The sequence below is a fragment of the Chiloscyllium plagiosum genome, chromosome 7, assembly GCF_004010195.1.
Source record: "Chiloscyllium plagiosum isolate BGI_BamShark_2017 chromosome 7, ASM401019v2, whole genome shotgun sequence".
Classification (NCBI taxonomy): domain Eukaryota; kingdom Metazoa; phylum Chordata; class Chondrichthyes; order Orectolobiformes; family Hemiscylliidae; genus Chiloscyllium; species Chiloscyllium plagiosum.
Genome location: NC_057716.1, coordinates 101095478 through 101111034, shown reverse-complemented (window position 1 = coordinate 101111034; position 15557 = coordinate 101095478). Strand labels below are relative to the sequence as shown.

Here is a 15557-nt window from a genome sequence, read left to right as displayed (position 1 = left end):
CGTGTGGGGAAGAAAACCCACCATTTTCCCTGTTCTGGTCTATATGCAACTCCAGTTTTAGTGTGGTTTTCTCTTAGCTACCCTCTGACGTATACAACTCAGTTCAAGGGCAGTTAGGGACAGGCAACAAATTCCAGTGACATCCATCTTCCACAAAAGAATAAAGAACAGTTCCTGCTAAAGCATTGTGGTGGAATATTCGCAATCAGCTGATAAACACACACATTTACTTGTCCAAGATGATTCTCAGGGCTGTCCAGAGACTGCAGATACCCTGCAACAGTTGACATAAACATTTCTAGATGTAAGTGCCATCAAATAAGCGTGACCAAGGAGAGTGACAACCAGGCATTGTCACTGTGGCCTAGTCCGCCTAGAGTGAGAGGACACAGTCACAGGATACACAGTAAGCAATAGGGCTGAGATATGGTGACATTGCTTCATTTCAAGGATGGTGTGTGTTTGGCAACCTCTATTCCAGATGCTCGGTCATTGATTGCAAAGGGAAGTGGAGCTGAGACAGAAGATGAGCTACGATGTTACAGAAAGGTGGAATGGGTCTTTTTGGCTTCTGCCAGCTACTATTTCTTATGACTGTGTAATATTGATAGATTGAGTCAGACACTTTATTTTAGGAATAGTTTATTTCCACACTAAAAAAATAAAATCAATCGACATTGAAGAGCTTGTCTGACTAATGAGAGAAGTGACTGTCCAGCAGAATTTCAGTCATTAAACTGATCATGTCAGGGTGAACCAAACAGTTCAGCAACTCATCAGTGGATATTGTTGTGCTGTGAACTCCAATATTTTTGGAATTACTGCCCACTTTTCCACTACAATTATTAGCTTCCAACTTACTGCTAAGAGAAATATTCGCCTTGCTCGAGTCACTGGGGACTCTGTGCTTGGCTGTTGCTCCTGTATCTTGGACCACCGGAAGTAGATTAGGCCCAAAAGGAATGCTGGTGGTCAGGGCAGGTTTAGGATCTGCATCTGCAACTGCTGAGTATCCTGCTCCATCACCTGAATCACATTTCCTTCTCTTAAAGGTAGACAAACTCCGTGCTGATAGGTTTCTGCCCGTTGAGGAGCAAACCTTTCGCTTATCTATACAGGCCTGAACTGCAAGGTTGACATAATGCAAGTTTGTCTCAAGTGAAGTGACTTCAGCCTAAATGAAGAGAAAAAAAAGCTTTGATTTATAAATATACTTATTATTTCAACATGTTCATGTCTGGCAGATTCACACTTCACATGCATTGGTTACACAAAAGTCTTACCCAATTTGATAGGCTCCAGATTTCCAGCAAGGAGGAGAAAGTGAGGACTGCAGATGCTGGAGGTCAGAGTCGAGAGTGTGGTGCTGGAAAAGCACAGCAGATCAGACAGCATCCGAGGAGGAGAACTGACGTTTCTGGCACAAGCCCTTCACCAGCAATCATTACTGATGAAGAGCTTATGCCCAAAACATCGATTCCCCTGCTCCTCGGATGCTGCCTGACCTGCTGTGCCTTTCCAGCACCACTCTCCAGATTTCCAGCAGCCAATCATCAAATGCTTTGTTACTGTTTACATTCCCTTTTCACTCATCCTAACTAATCCATAAGGTATCAGCTCCGTCAGAGTGTGAAAATGGCCGATTATCTTCAACTCTACTCTAACTTTTGTTTATAATTGATTCCCTTACGGACTAAATATCTGCCTGAGCTTTGAATATACTTAATGACCGAGCATCAATAGCTCTGTACAGTAAAGAATATTACAGATTCACTACCGTCAAGGAAAATAAAACCCCCCTCATCCCTGCCTTAAAAGTGTGATCCCTTACTGTGAGCTTGTGCCATCTTGTCGTAGACTCCCATAAGAGGTAACTGCCTTTCAACATCTACCCTGTCAAATCCCCAATTTTTTTATGTTTCAATAAGGTTGCCTCTTATCTTGTAAATTATAACGAGTATCAATAAGCACTTTGAAACCATTAGTCCTGTTTAGAGCATTGGGTGTTTGCACCAACCAAAAATACTTTAAAACATCAATCACTCACTGGCTCTTGGATAACAAGATACCATGAGCAAAACCATAAGCTTAGTTATTTCAGATAAAGATGTACAGTAAGTCAGCCAGCTACCAAAACAGAAAAACAGGTGAACGTTTCTGGTGCAATTCTTCAGCAGAAGCTATTAGTTGACTGACCTGAGGTTTGCAGATTTTTCTGTGTTCACATGCACACAAGATCAAAAATTAACAGTTAATTTACAACAAGCCCCACTGGGATTAAATTCAAACCAGGGTGGTTTCACCAAGGTGCCAAAGACTAAAGACTGATATACGTACCTCCGTGGTATTCAGCCAGCTGGCAGTATGAACATGAGGATCTGCAGCCTTGAGAGCACAGACCACAGTACGAGCCAATGCTTCCCCAACTCTGGTTTCATCGTCATCATCCTAATAACACAACAGTGGGATAAGAAGCAATCCAAAGAGTCGTAACATGCTCAACTAAACTGCAATCTGAATCACCAACATTCCTGGCTCAGGTCTGTAAGAGTAAACAGGACCTGAGGTCACAATTACAGTAACCTTTCAAAAAACTCATTCCACAGTGCCTAATCTCCTGACTAGGCTGCTCCTTCTTTGCAAGTCTGGATATGCAATCGTGAATTTGTCTCATTTTTTTCTTTAGAACTGACTGGAGGGTTGAAGTCTGCATTTTATTCACCCATTAACTCAACTCACAGCACAAATCTACTGCCAAACCCTCTTTTGAAAACAACATCTACAGCATTTTTTTAAGCATCGGGGTAGAACAATGTTGCAACCCTGGCTTAGACTTTGAGCTGTGGAGGTGAATTTCAATGTGAAAATCCTGAATGTATTGACTTTTGAAACCTGAGAACAGTAGTTGGTCAGTAAGTGCCTCACGCTTGCTCCATCTCTCAGTTATGCCATGGCAGACCAACCACATTCTCACAGTTTCTCCACACCTAACAACAAAACTCCGAGGAGAAAGTGAGTCTGCAGATGCTGGAGATCAAAGTTGAAACTTTATTGCTGGAACAGCACAGCAGGTCAGGCAATAAAGTTTCAACTAACAACAAAACTCCCATCAGTCACAGGTCTGAAAGCTCTCCTGCGTCCTATTATTTTTCAGCTGGGTGGGGGGCGCGGGGGGGATGCGGTGGAAGGTAGGGAAAGACTTTCAGAGTTCCACTCCACCTTTGTTTGGATTAATGCTTCCTGACTTCATTCTTGATGGTTAAACTCTTACTTCAAAATTTTTAAGATCATCATCTTAGATTTTCATGACCTATACTAAACAATCATTTTATCAACCCAAGTCCCTCAATTGGATTACCCTTTAATGAGACAGATTTAAAGAGAATGAAAGTCAGCTGTATAATTTGCACTGTCATTATTTTATTCCTTCAGCATTGGTGTCATTTGAAAGAGTCTGCATTTCAACACTGGTATGTCGCAGGGATTTGTGCTGGGGCCATAATTATTTACAATATATATTAATGACTTGAATGGCAGAAACATACAACAACCAAGCTTGTGGATGAGACAAATATAGTTTTGATTTTTAACTTTATAAAATTATAGTCTAAAAAAAAACGGATTTTAGATTAGAATCAGTCTGACCATTGTGGCACAGACAGTCTCACACAGAGCACCTCACACCTTCAACGCATTATCTGGGTTGACATGACACCAATTGTTAAAGTTCACTTGAGAATGTAACTTTAAAAAAGTTCTGCAATTAACATATTGAAAGAACTGAAACCAACATGTTCATTCGAAAAGATGAGAGACTTACACAGTCCAGGTCTTTTTCAATATATAATTTCAGTTACGTCACACAGTAACTTTTGCTATAAATTCTGTGTCTTACGATCTTACAGTCCACAACCACCTGATGAAGGAGCAGCACTCCGAAAGCTAGTGCTTCCAAATAAACCTGTTGAACTATTACCTGGTTTTCTGTGATTTTTAATTTTGTAAACGCCAGTCCAACACTGGCATCTGACGCCCATAGCCTCTGACGCTCCAGAGAAAACCACCCCAGCTTGTTCAGCCTCTCCCTATAGCTCAAATCCTCCAATCCTGGCAACATCCTTGTAAATCTTTTCTGAACCCTTTCAAGTTTTACAATATCCTTCTGATAGGAAGGAGGCCAGAATTGCACACAATATTCCAACAGTGGCCTAACCAATGTCCTGTACAGCCGCAACATGACCTCCCAACTCCTATACTCAATGCTCTGACGAATAAAGGAAAGCATACCAATCACCTTCTTCACTATCGTATGTACATGCGACTCTATGTTCAAGGAACTATGAACCTGCACTCCAATCAGAAAAGGTTATAGGGAAAAGGCAGGAAACTGCATTTGAAGATCATCAGATCAACCATGACCTTAATGAATGGCAGAATAGGCTTGATGGGCTGAATGGCCTACTTCTGCTCCTACCTCTTGTGACTCCTCCAAGGTCAATGCATCTTTCCCCGAAGTGCAGTGCCCATAACTCTACAGGGCCTGATGAAGGATGTGTGTAAACTAAGCATATTTCCTGCCCTTTGTACAACAGCCATTTGAGATTAAAGCCAATGTTCCATTAGATTTTTAAATTGTATTTTGGACCTGCTCGCAAGCTTTTCATGACTGGTTTATGAACACCCAAATCTTTTTTGCTTACGGCAAAACAAGTATGAGGGGAACATTATCAAAGTGCGCAGCCCTCAACATGATGCAGGGAGGAAAGGATTCAACACTCAACATGAAGCAGCAATAACAAACTACCCTTGAGCAAGAATAATGTGTAATGCATAATAACAGTTCAACTTAAAACTTACTCGCCTGCCACATCACAATAACACTCATACAGATGTGTGCTGCTTTACCACCATATTCCTGTAATCATATAAACTATAGTACCGTATAAGAGGTAACTATATCCCTTGAATTGTTGAAGTAGTACCCCTGAGTAATTAGAGATCCTACAACAAAACAAAAAGTGATCTAATGCAGTCAATTACATATGATATGGGACATGTTTAATTATATTTTCACAAAGTTGTCAACAAAATTCAACACTTCAATCTTTGTTGTCCTACTTGCACTCCTAATATATTGCATACAAAAGATATTTTGGTACTGAGGGCTACACATGATATGTTGAGGGTTATTTTCACTTCTTTCTTCATTCTCACACAGCACTGACCACAGGATCAAACTAAAAGCACAAATGTTCACTCAGCCAGGAAGATAGAGAGATGGCATTCCCATTCTCCTTTCTAAGTATTCTCCTGGGAGTCATTTTGTCCGTCTGATTATATTTTTTGCCGAAGGTATTGCTGATATCATTGCATTTATCGCACAATATCATAACATTCAGCAAGTAATAGCGAAGGTAAATGATACGTTTCTGAGTATCAAGAGAATCAAGGGTTATGGGGAGAAAGCAGGAGAATGGGGTTGAGAAACTTATCAGCCATGATTGAGTGGCGGAGCAGACGTGATGGGCTGAATGGACTGATTTCTGCTCCTATGTCTTACGGTCCTATTGTCTAAATGGAATTTTAGTCTTTATTTATACATACAGTACAGAAACAGGCCCTTTGGTCCAACTAGTCCACATCGACCATGTTCCCAAACTAAATTAGTCCCACCTGCCGATGTTTGGCCCATATCATTCCAAACATTTCATATTCATGTACATATCCAAATGTCTTTTAAATATTGTAACTGTACCTGCATCCACTTCCTCTGGCAGTTCATTCTATATACAAACCATGTCCTTTTTAATTCTTTCTCCTCTAACCTTAAAAATATATATCCCATAGCTTTGAACACCCTATCTTAGGGGAACAAAACTTTACTATTCACTCATGATTGTGTAAACCTCTATAAGGTCATCTCTCAACCTCATATGCTCCAGTGAAAAAAGTCCCAGCTTATCCAGCCTCTCCTAATAATTCAATCTTTTCTGAACTCTCTCCAGTTTAATAACATCCTTCCTGTAACAGGGTGACCTGAACTGCACATAATACTCCAGAAGAGGCCTCACCAAAGTCCTGTACAACCTCAACATGACGTCCCAACTCATATACTGAAAGGTCTGAGCAATGAAGACAAGTTTGCTAAACACCTTCTTAACTACCCTGTCCACCTGTGACTAGGAGAAAGTGAGGACTGCAGATGCTCGAGATTAGAGTCGAGTTTGTGGTGCTGGAAAAGTCGATGCTCCTGCTCCTTGGACGCTGCCTGACCTACTGTACTTTTCGAGCAACAACACTGTCTACCTGTGATGCAAATTTCAAAACATTATGTACCTGAACGCCCAGGTCTCTCTGTTCTACAGGGACCTACCATTAATTGTGTAAGTCCTGCCATTGTTTGTTTTATCAAAATGCAATACCTCATATTTATCCAAATTAAACTCCTCAGGCTTTTGACCCAATCGATCAAGACCTCTCTGTAATCTTAGACAACCTTCTTCATTGTCCAATATATCACAATATAGGGGTGGCACGATGGCACAGTGGTTAGCACTACTGCCTCACAGCACCAGGGTCCCAGGTACGATTCCAGCCTCGGGCGACTGTCAGTGTGGAGTTTGCATTTTCTCCCCATGTCTGTGTGGGTTTCCTCCAGATGATCGTGTTTCCTCCCACAATCCAAAGATGTGCAAGTCAGGTGAATCGGCCATGTTAAATTGCCCAAACTGTTAGGTGCATTAGTCAGAGGGAAATGGGTCTGGGTGGGTTACTCTTCGGAGGGTTACTCTTCGGAGGGTTGGTGTGGACTGGTTGGGCCGAAGGGCCTGTTCCCACACTGTAGGAAATCTAACCTAATAATCACCGATCTTTGTGTCATCTGCAAACTGGAGTCTCCTATGTTCTCATCCAAAACATTTACATAAATAACAAACAAAAGTGGGCCCTCTACAGATCCCTGTGGAACACCGTTGGTCACAGGCCTCCAGTCAGAAAAACAAGTCTTCAGCACCACTCTGTCTCCTGCCTTTAAGCCAATTTTGTATCCAATTGGTAAGCTCACCTCGAATCCCATATGATTAACTTGGGAAATCAGTCTACCATGCAGAAACTTACCAAAGGCTTTACTAAAATCCAGTAAGCAATATCAATGTTCTTACTTCCTCAAAGAACTCCATCAAGTTTGACAGACATGATTTCCCTTGCTTAACCCATGCTGACACTCTCCAATCATGCCATGTCTCTCCAAATGCATGTAAATCCTATCTTTCAGAACCACCTCCACCAACTTACCCAACCAGCAATGTCAGACTCGCAGGTCTATAGTTCCCAGGCTTCTCCTCACAGTCAGTCATTCTTAAATAAAGGCACAACATTAACCACTTGCCAATCCTCCAGCAACTCACCTGCAGTTATAAATGATATAAATAGTTCTGCTAGGAGCCCCACAATTTCCTCCCTAACATCCCACAATTCCCTGGGATACACTTGATCAGGTCCCGGATATTTTCTTGCCTTTATGTTTCTAAGACCTCCAGCACTTCCTCTTCTGTGATGTGAACTGTTTTCAAAACATCAATATTTATTTCCGAGTTCGCTAGCCTCCGGTTCTATCTCCACAGTGAAAACTAATACAAACCTCTTCTGAGTTTCAACACAAAGACCTCGATCTTTACGGGGCCCCATTCTCTCCCTATTTGCTCTTTTGCTCTTAATGTACTTACAGAATCTCTCTGGATTATCCTTAGCCTTATCTGCCAAGGTTATCTCATATCCCTGCTTTACCTTTCTGATTTCCTTCTTAAGAATGCCCCTACACTCTTTATAATTGTCAAGAGATTCATTTTATCACAGTTGTGTATATCTAGTATGATTCATTTTTATTCTTGACTAGAACCTCAATATCTTTATTTGTCCATTGTTCTCTAATCTTATCAGCCGGACCTTTCACTCTAACAGGAACATAATGCCTCTGAACTCTCGTTATCGCACTTTTGAAAGCTTCCCAGTTGGCAGCTGCCGCTTTACCTTTCTAATCCAACGAGCTTTTGAAAGTTCTTGTCTCATTGTATTAAAATTTGCCTTACTCAAATTAAGAACTTTAACTTTTATGGAAGGCTTATCATTTCAAAGAGAATGGAGTATAAAAATAGGAAAATTGTGCTAAAACTATACAAGGATACTGTGAATAATTTTTTTCCAAGGGAAAAAAGCCCTTATTTTTCATAGCTTTCATGTTAGGCTTAATTCACTATCTGATCTATGATTATACACATCTATTTTATTATTTATTGCTTGGTCTAGTAATAGCCCTCCCATTGGAGGAAAACATTACACATTGCTTAATAAAGAGGATCTTAGTCTATCCTAACATATTTCCTTTTAACATCTCGATGTCTCCTTTCACCAGACAATAAATGGGTCACTGAAACCACCTACAATAAAATAATTTTATTGTCGCTGCTCAGATCTCTATCTGCCCACACATTTCCTTTTTCAATTCTCTCTCTCAATGACAATCTCTAGTACAGTACAACTCCACCTAATCTTTTATCTATTCTGTCCTTCCTAAAATTACAGTAACTCAATTTTAATTTTTCTGCTCCCTCCCCATTTGGCAGCCAAGGCTCACAGAGTCATTAACCCAAAACGTTAACTATCTGAATATTACATTGTTTTGTCTAGTGAGATTTTTTGCCCTATGACCAACAAAGGAACGTATGAATAAGGAAGTAGAGTAGGCCACTTGACTCTTCAAATCTGTTCCACCATTCAATAAGATCACGACTGATCGGATTTTAACCTCAACTTTGCACTCCTGTGTTCTTTCTCGGTTCTATGGGTCACTGGACCTGAAACATCAACTCTGATTTCTCTGCAGTGATACTGCCAGATCTGCTGAGCTTTTCTAGCAATTTCTATTCTTGTTTCTGCATTCCTGTGTACCCCCAAAAATCCTTCATCCCCTTTAATCAAGAATCTACCTCCCTTTGTCTTAAAAATATTTCAAGATTCTGTATCCACTGCCTTTCCAGGAGGGGAATTCTAAAGACTCAATGCTCAGAAAAAGTTATTTTTAATCTCAGTTTTAAATGGCTAACCTTTCATTTTTAAACTAATGATCCCAGTACTGCATTCTCTTACAAATGGAAACATGCTTTCAATATCCACCCGATCAAGTCCCCTCAGAAGTTTGTATTTCAATTTAGTCACCATTGACTCTTATAAACTTCAGAAGATACAGGCCTAGCCTTTCCAGGTATTATTCTAGTCAACCTTCTCTCACATTCCTAATGAAGGGCTTATGCCCGAAACATCAACTCACCTGTTCTTCGGATACCGTCTGACCTGCTGAGCTTTTCCAGCACCACATTTTTCAACTGTAACTCTCCAGCATCTGCAGTCTTCACTTTCTCTGAACTGCTTCCAAAACATTAACATCCTTTCCTAAGTATGGTGAGCAATCCTGTACACAGTATTCCAGACAGTCTTCCCAATATTCTCTATTACTGAAATGTAATCTCCGTTCTTGCATTTAATTCCACTCACAAACATCACATTCTATTAGTTTTCTTAATTACTTGCACGAACTTTCTGTAAATTTATACACGAGTACACACAGATCTCTCTGCATCTCCGTTTTGTCCTATTCTTTCTGCCAAAATGAACAATTGCACAGCTACCCACATTATATACCATTTGCTAGACATTTATCCACGCAGTTAATCTATATCCCTTTGTAGGCTCCTTATGTCCTATTCACAATTCATTTTCCTCTGCACTTTCACTTAACTTTCACAGTTCATTCTCCCACCAGCTTTGTCATGTCTGCAAACTTAGAGGTTGTTAAAAGCAGCAATTCCAAAAAGTCTACGGTTTGAAGGGTTTTAGGGCTAGTTTGATTTTAGCTAACAGATACTGCCTCAGATAATAGGCTTTCAAGTTTAAAACAAACTCTTTTACAATGAAATGGGAGTGGTAACTTCTCCCAGCTCAGCTGTGTTTTTAGCAGTCTGGCTGTTCACTGAAAGCAGGATATCAGTTTTAAGGCTGATCCAAGAAATAGCTCCATGGAAGAATGTGTTCCATACTGAATTTCTCTGCCATCTCTCTCTCTCTCTCCTGTAAGACCGTGTTTGATTTTTCCCAAGGGATTTTTATGAGGATTGCTGCAGGAATTTGGAATCGCATTAAGTGGTCATAGTCTGCTGGGTTTTCAGATAGGTTAAGTATTCTATACTCTGTTCTCTTTTGTTTGTGTTTCATTCAGTAATCTTGCAAATAAGTTCAGTTTTGTTTAAAACTAAGTGGCCGGTCCAGCTGCTTCACTCCTGGAATATCTACTTTACACCTGCTTAAAACAACTAGCAAAGTTAGGGTCTGGGACACTTTCTAGAAATGTCTTGAGGGGATCTGGCATGGTCCATAACAGATGACATTTACTTCTCTCATCTAAATCACTGATGTATATTGTGAATAGCTGAGGTCCTGGAAAGCACTAATCCCTGCAGTGCCCTACTAGTCACTGCCTGCCACATGAAAAAAGATCTCTTTATTCCTACCATTTGTTTCTTTATCGGCCAACCAGTTCTCTATCCATGTCAGTACACTATTGTTACGAACACTATGTGTACAGTATGAAACACATTCTTCCACTAATTAAACTAAACCCAGAGAAAAGCTCACCTCACCTCGTAAACTGTTAATGTATGAGTGACAGAGAACTAAACAAATTTCACTATTTAATAAAAAATATCAAGTTATTCTTTAACTCTAAAAGTGAACATTAAGTAACAAGTATTTACTTAAGCCTTTCACTTGAAGATTTGTTATCTACCTCTCACTCTATAATATACTGACCTAATAAAGCCCCTCTTAAATTTACAGCAACTTACTTTCAAAACTAGACAGTAGTTGTTGACTACACTGTTTATCCTACTCTGTAGTTCGCCTTGGGTTCTCTTCAGTCTTCTGCTGCAAAGATGTTTCGTGTGAAAAAAGTACCTTTAACAGTGGCAATTAGTACTCTTTCTGGCCAACTATCCAAAATGCCTGCTTTTTCTATACCCCAAACATCGGATCATCTCATTGGTTCGATGTTGTCGAAACAATAAAATTCAAATTCGATTGGGTTTTAGTATGTTAGGGCATTAGTTAAATTCAAACTGTTGCGAAAACAACTAAGATATCTAGGTCACAGCCAAATGTTACATCTTTGAATTTTGCAGCACACTGTCTGTGAGTCAGTCACATGACAGGTGCTTGCCAGCTTGCACTCTCTCAAAGGTACAGTACATGCCTTCAACTTCATAACATTACCTTCAAAATCATGTGCTTTAACTTTACATGCTAATCTGAGGCGGGACCTTATTAAAAACCTTCTGAAAGTCCAAGTATACTATATGCACATCTTCAGAAAATTCCATTGGAACCGTCGACAAGATTCCCTTTTTAAAAATCCATGCTAACTCTGTCTGAATCTATCACTGCTTCCGAAATGTTCAATCTTTTGTAATGGAAATGCACTTCCAACATTTTCTGTCCTTATTTCAGATTTCCACCATTAGTTGTATTTGTCCCTTGGATTCATAGTAATTTTCCTTTGTATAAATAAAAGTGTGTTCATTATATAAAGGTGATTTATTTCTACATAGTTCTGAATCTCTCCTGGCTTCTTTAGCTCGCAGCATTGAAAATATTCCTGTTGGTGGTGAGAACATTATTTTTCTTTTTAAGGTTGTTTTTCAGACTGGAGGCCTGTGACCAGTGATGTGCGATATGGATCGGTGCTTGGTCCACTGCTTTTCATCATTGATATAAACGATTTGGATATGAACATAGAAGGTATAGCTAGTAAGTTTGCAGAATACACCAAAATTGGAGATGTCATGGACAGAGAAGAAGGTTCCCTTAGAGTGCAACAGGATCTTGATCAGATGGGCCAGCGGGCTGAGGAGTGGCAGATGGAGTTTAATTTAGATAAATGTGACTTGCTGCATTTTGGAAAGCAAATCAGAGCAGGACTTATACACTTAATTGTAACTTCCTGGAGATTGTTGCTGAACAAAAAGACTTTGGACTGCAGGTTTATAGTAGAGTCGCAGGTAGATAGGACAGTGAAGATGATGTTTGGTATGGTTTCCTTTATTGGTCAAAGCATTGAGTATTGGAATTGGGAGGTCATGTTGTGGCTATACAGGGCATTGGTTAGGCCACTTTTGGAATATTGTGTGCAATTCTGGTCTCCTTCCTATCAGAAGGATGTTGTAAAACTTGAAAGGATTCAGGAAAGATTTACAGGGACATTGCCAGGGTTGGAGGATTTGAGCTATAAGGCAAGTTTGAATAGACTGGAGCTGTTTTTTCTGAAGTGTCGGAGGCTGAGGGGTGACTTTATCGAGGCCTATAAAATCATGATGGGCTTGGATAAGATAAATAGACAAGATCATTTCTTTTAGGGTTTTGGCAGGGGGGGGGGTTCCAGAACTAGAGGGCATAGGTTTAGGGTGAGAGGGGAAAGATATAAAAGGGACCTAAGGGGCAACTTTTTCATGCAGAGGGTGGCACACGTATGGAATGAGCTGCCAGAGGAAGTGGTAGAGGCTGGTACAATTGCAAGATTTAAAAGGCATCTGGATGGGTATATGAATAGGAAGGGTTTGGAGGGATATGTGCCAGGTGCTGGCAGGTGGGACTAGATTAGGTTCGGATATCTGGTAGACATGGACAAGGTGAACCGAAGGGTCTGTTTCCGTGCTGTACGACTCTATGACTCTCAGTACAGCGAGTGCATCATGATAATTGACTACACAATGTGATATGAATAAACTAAACATATGCTGAATCAGTCTGAAATTTAGAAGGTCACATTCATAGATTTACATTACTCTGCACAACGAACATTAATATTTGCACCATCCAGAGGCTCACAGGTCTAATGAAAGTCAAGACCTTTAAATGCACAGCACTGCAGGAGATAATGCTGCAACAAGAAAAATTGAAGTGTGCATATGAATATTCATTTATTTGTAAATACATTTACTTATATATAAATAGACTTGCACGCAATGTAATACATTTATATACATATCACGTATGTGCTTAAGTTGCCTAAATTCTCAAACCACATAATCTGTAATGCTGCTTGGCTTCTTTATGATCAAGTTGTTTACTTGGAAATTCAATTTGTATATAAGTAAACGATTCACCCACTTTGTGCCTCTGCTCCATTCATCCTGCCACTGTCATTTAATTGATTTGTGAGCACAAAGACTGAGTGTTGTTCCTGACTTCTGCATAGGAGTGAAGGACAGTAAATGAAGCATTAAAGGAAGAATAAATGAAGAAGTTCTATAATACAAAGCAAAATACAAGCTGTATGAATGTAAAAGAAAAGGAAAGTTTGCATTAATGCAGAGCCTTACATTCAGTAAAGTACTTACTGAAATGTAGTCACTATTACATTATGGAAAGATTAGCTGGTGAATAATAGAACTGAAGCCGATCTTCACACACTTTCATAAGCATTTATTGACAGTGAGACATATTATAAACATACACCTCCTCACCCAGAAAAACAGTTCTCATCTTTTCCTTTTTATAGGGACAAAGTGAATCACCAGTTAACACTTTCCACATTCCTATAATTAAATACAATACATATTTTGGAATCCAGGAAATGCACACAGCAACAATGGAACAATGAGATCATTTGATTTTACTGATTCTAGTTAAGGGATAAATATTGCTCACAATGAAATCCATAGAATGGACAGTTTGGAAACAATTAGCCTCCCATTCGTAGCCTAGGGCTGAATGTATAATTTTTATACATTATTATTTCATGAAAATTAAATACAACTAAATAGCAATGTTGCCAGTAAGTGTGATGAACCACCACCTCTCCTGTTGCTCCCACTATCATACGATCCCCTGTGAGCAGTTAATAATAAAACAAGCCGGATTGAGGGAATTTTTTTCTGACCACTCCCTCCTAAGTATTAAAAAGGGAGCTCTGCAGACCAAAGTGATTCAGCTCACAACCTAACCTACTTTTAGTATGGCCAGGAATGTGTGAGATCCAAGACTGTGAGCAGGGTGTGAGGGAGCGATTGTTTAACCTCCTGGATGCGGTGCGGATCAAGTTGTCCTCATTATTGAGCTTCTCAACTGTTTTTGGAGCTAAGTTCATCTTGGTGAATGGAGTATTCTATCCTGACTTGAACATGGAGAAAAGGTTTTGGGGATTCAGGTGGTGAGTAACTCTCAGTAGAATTCCCTTACTCTTACCTGTTCTTGTGACCATAATATTTACATGGCTGGTCCAATCAGGTTTCTGGTCAATGGTAGGCACAGGATGTAAACTTTATGATAGAAATTTATAAGTGGCAATGCTGTTGAATGTGAAGGGGAAATGGGTTAGATTTTCTCTTGTTGAGGATGACCATTGCTTGGCAATTGAGAGACAGCAAATGTTACTTTATGTTTATCAGCCCAAATCTGAATACTGATTACATCTTGCTGCACCTCAGCATGGCCTTCTTCAGTATTTGAGGTTTGCAAATGATAATGAACAGTGCATAGCGTCAAATACCTCCATTTTCAATGGAATAAAAGAGGGAGGGTCATTAAATACCATTGCTCCAAGGAACATCTGCAGCAACATTCAGGGCTGAGATAATTAGCTTCTCCAATACTCACATCAATCTTGTTTTGTGCTAATTGAGAATCAAAACAGCAGAGCGTTTTCCATTTAATTCCAATGGACTTCAGTTTTGCTGGGGATCCTTGGTGTCACACTCAAACAATGCCTTCATGTCAAGGGTATTCACATTCAACTCATTTTTAGAATGCAGTCAATGAGATCTGGAGTGAAGTAACCCTGACAGAATCCAACTGGATTCTGGATAAGTGGTGCTGGAAGAGCACAGTAGTTCAGGGAGTTCCAGTGAATAGATTATTGCTGAGTAAGTGCCACAGGTCAGCACACTCAGAGACATCTTCCATTGCTTTGCCAATAAGCAAGAAGAGACCAACTTGGTGGTAATTGGCTAAATAGGATTTCTTCTGCTTTCTTTGCAGATAGGTGACACATCATTCATTTGTCAAGTGGATGCCAGAGGTAGTATTTCAAAGAGGTATTAGCGTTAAGTAGAACAGCTTTTACAGGATGGGGATGTGAATGGAGTGCTCTCTTCCAGTGAGTTATTTTATTGCCTGTCACCATTTATGATTGGATATGACAGTACCACAGAGCTCCCATTTAATCTGTTGTTCGAGGAATGTTAGCTTGGCTTTTCCTATCACATGCTATTTCTGCTGTTTAGTAAACAAGTTATCCTGTACTGTAGCTTCACTAAGTTAGTACCTCATTTTTAGGAATATATGGTGCTGCTCTTGACATGCTTCCCTGTCTCTCCATGGAACCTGGCGTGATGGTAATGATAGAGTGGGGGATACACTGAACTATATGTTTATACTAGTTAAATATAACTGTGGGCGGCACGGTGGCACGGCGGTGTGGGGGGCACGGCGGTGTAGGGGGCACGGCGGTGTGG

The 15557-nt window shown here is 40.0% G+C and overlaps 1 protein-coding gene across 2 annotated transcripts in view; it reads right to left on the bottom strand.

Annotated features, from left to right (window-relative positions):
* Positions 1 to 629: 629 nt before the first annotated feature.
* Positions 630 to 15557, bottom strand: part of hspbap1 (hspb associated protein 1) — an 82689-nt gene continuing 67761 nt past the window's right edge. For both annotated transcript variants that reach the window (XM_043694265.1, XM_043694264.1), the window contains exons 7-8: positions 2338 to 2448; positions 630 to 1174 (exon numbers count right to left, since the gene is read on the bottom strand). In XM_043694265.1, the coding sequence (XP_043550200.1) occupies positions 695 to 1174; positions 2338 to 2448 (591 nt within the window). In that variant the 3' untranslated portion in view covers positions 630 to 694. The remainder of the gene's footprint in view (positions 1175 to 2337; positions 2449 to 15557) is intronic.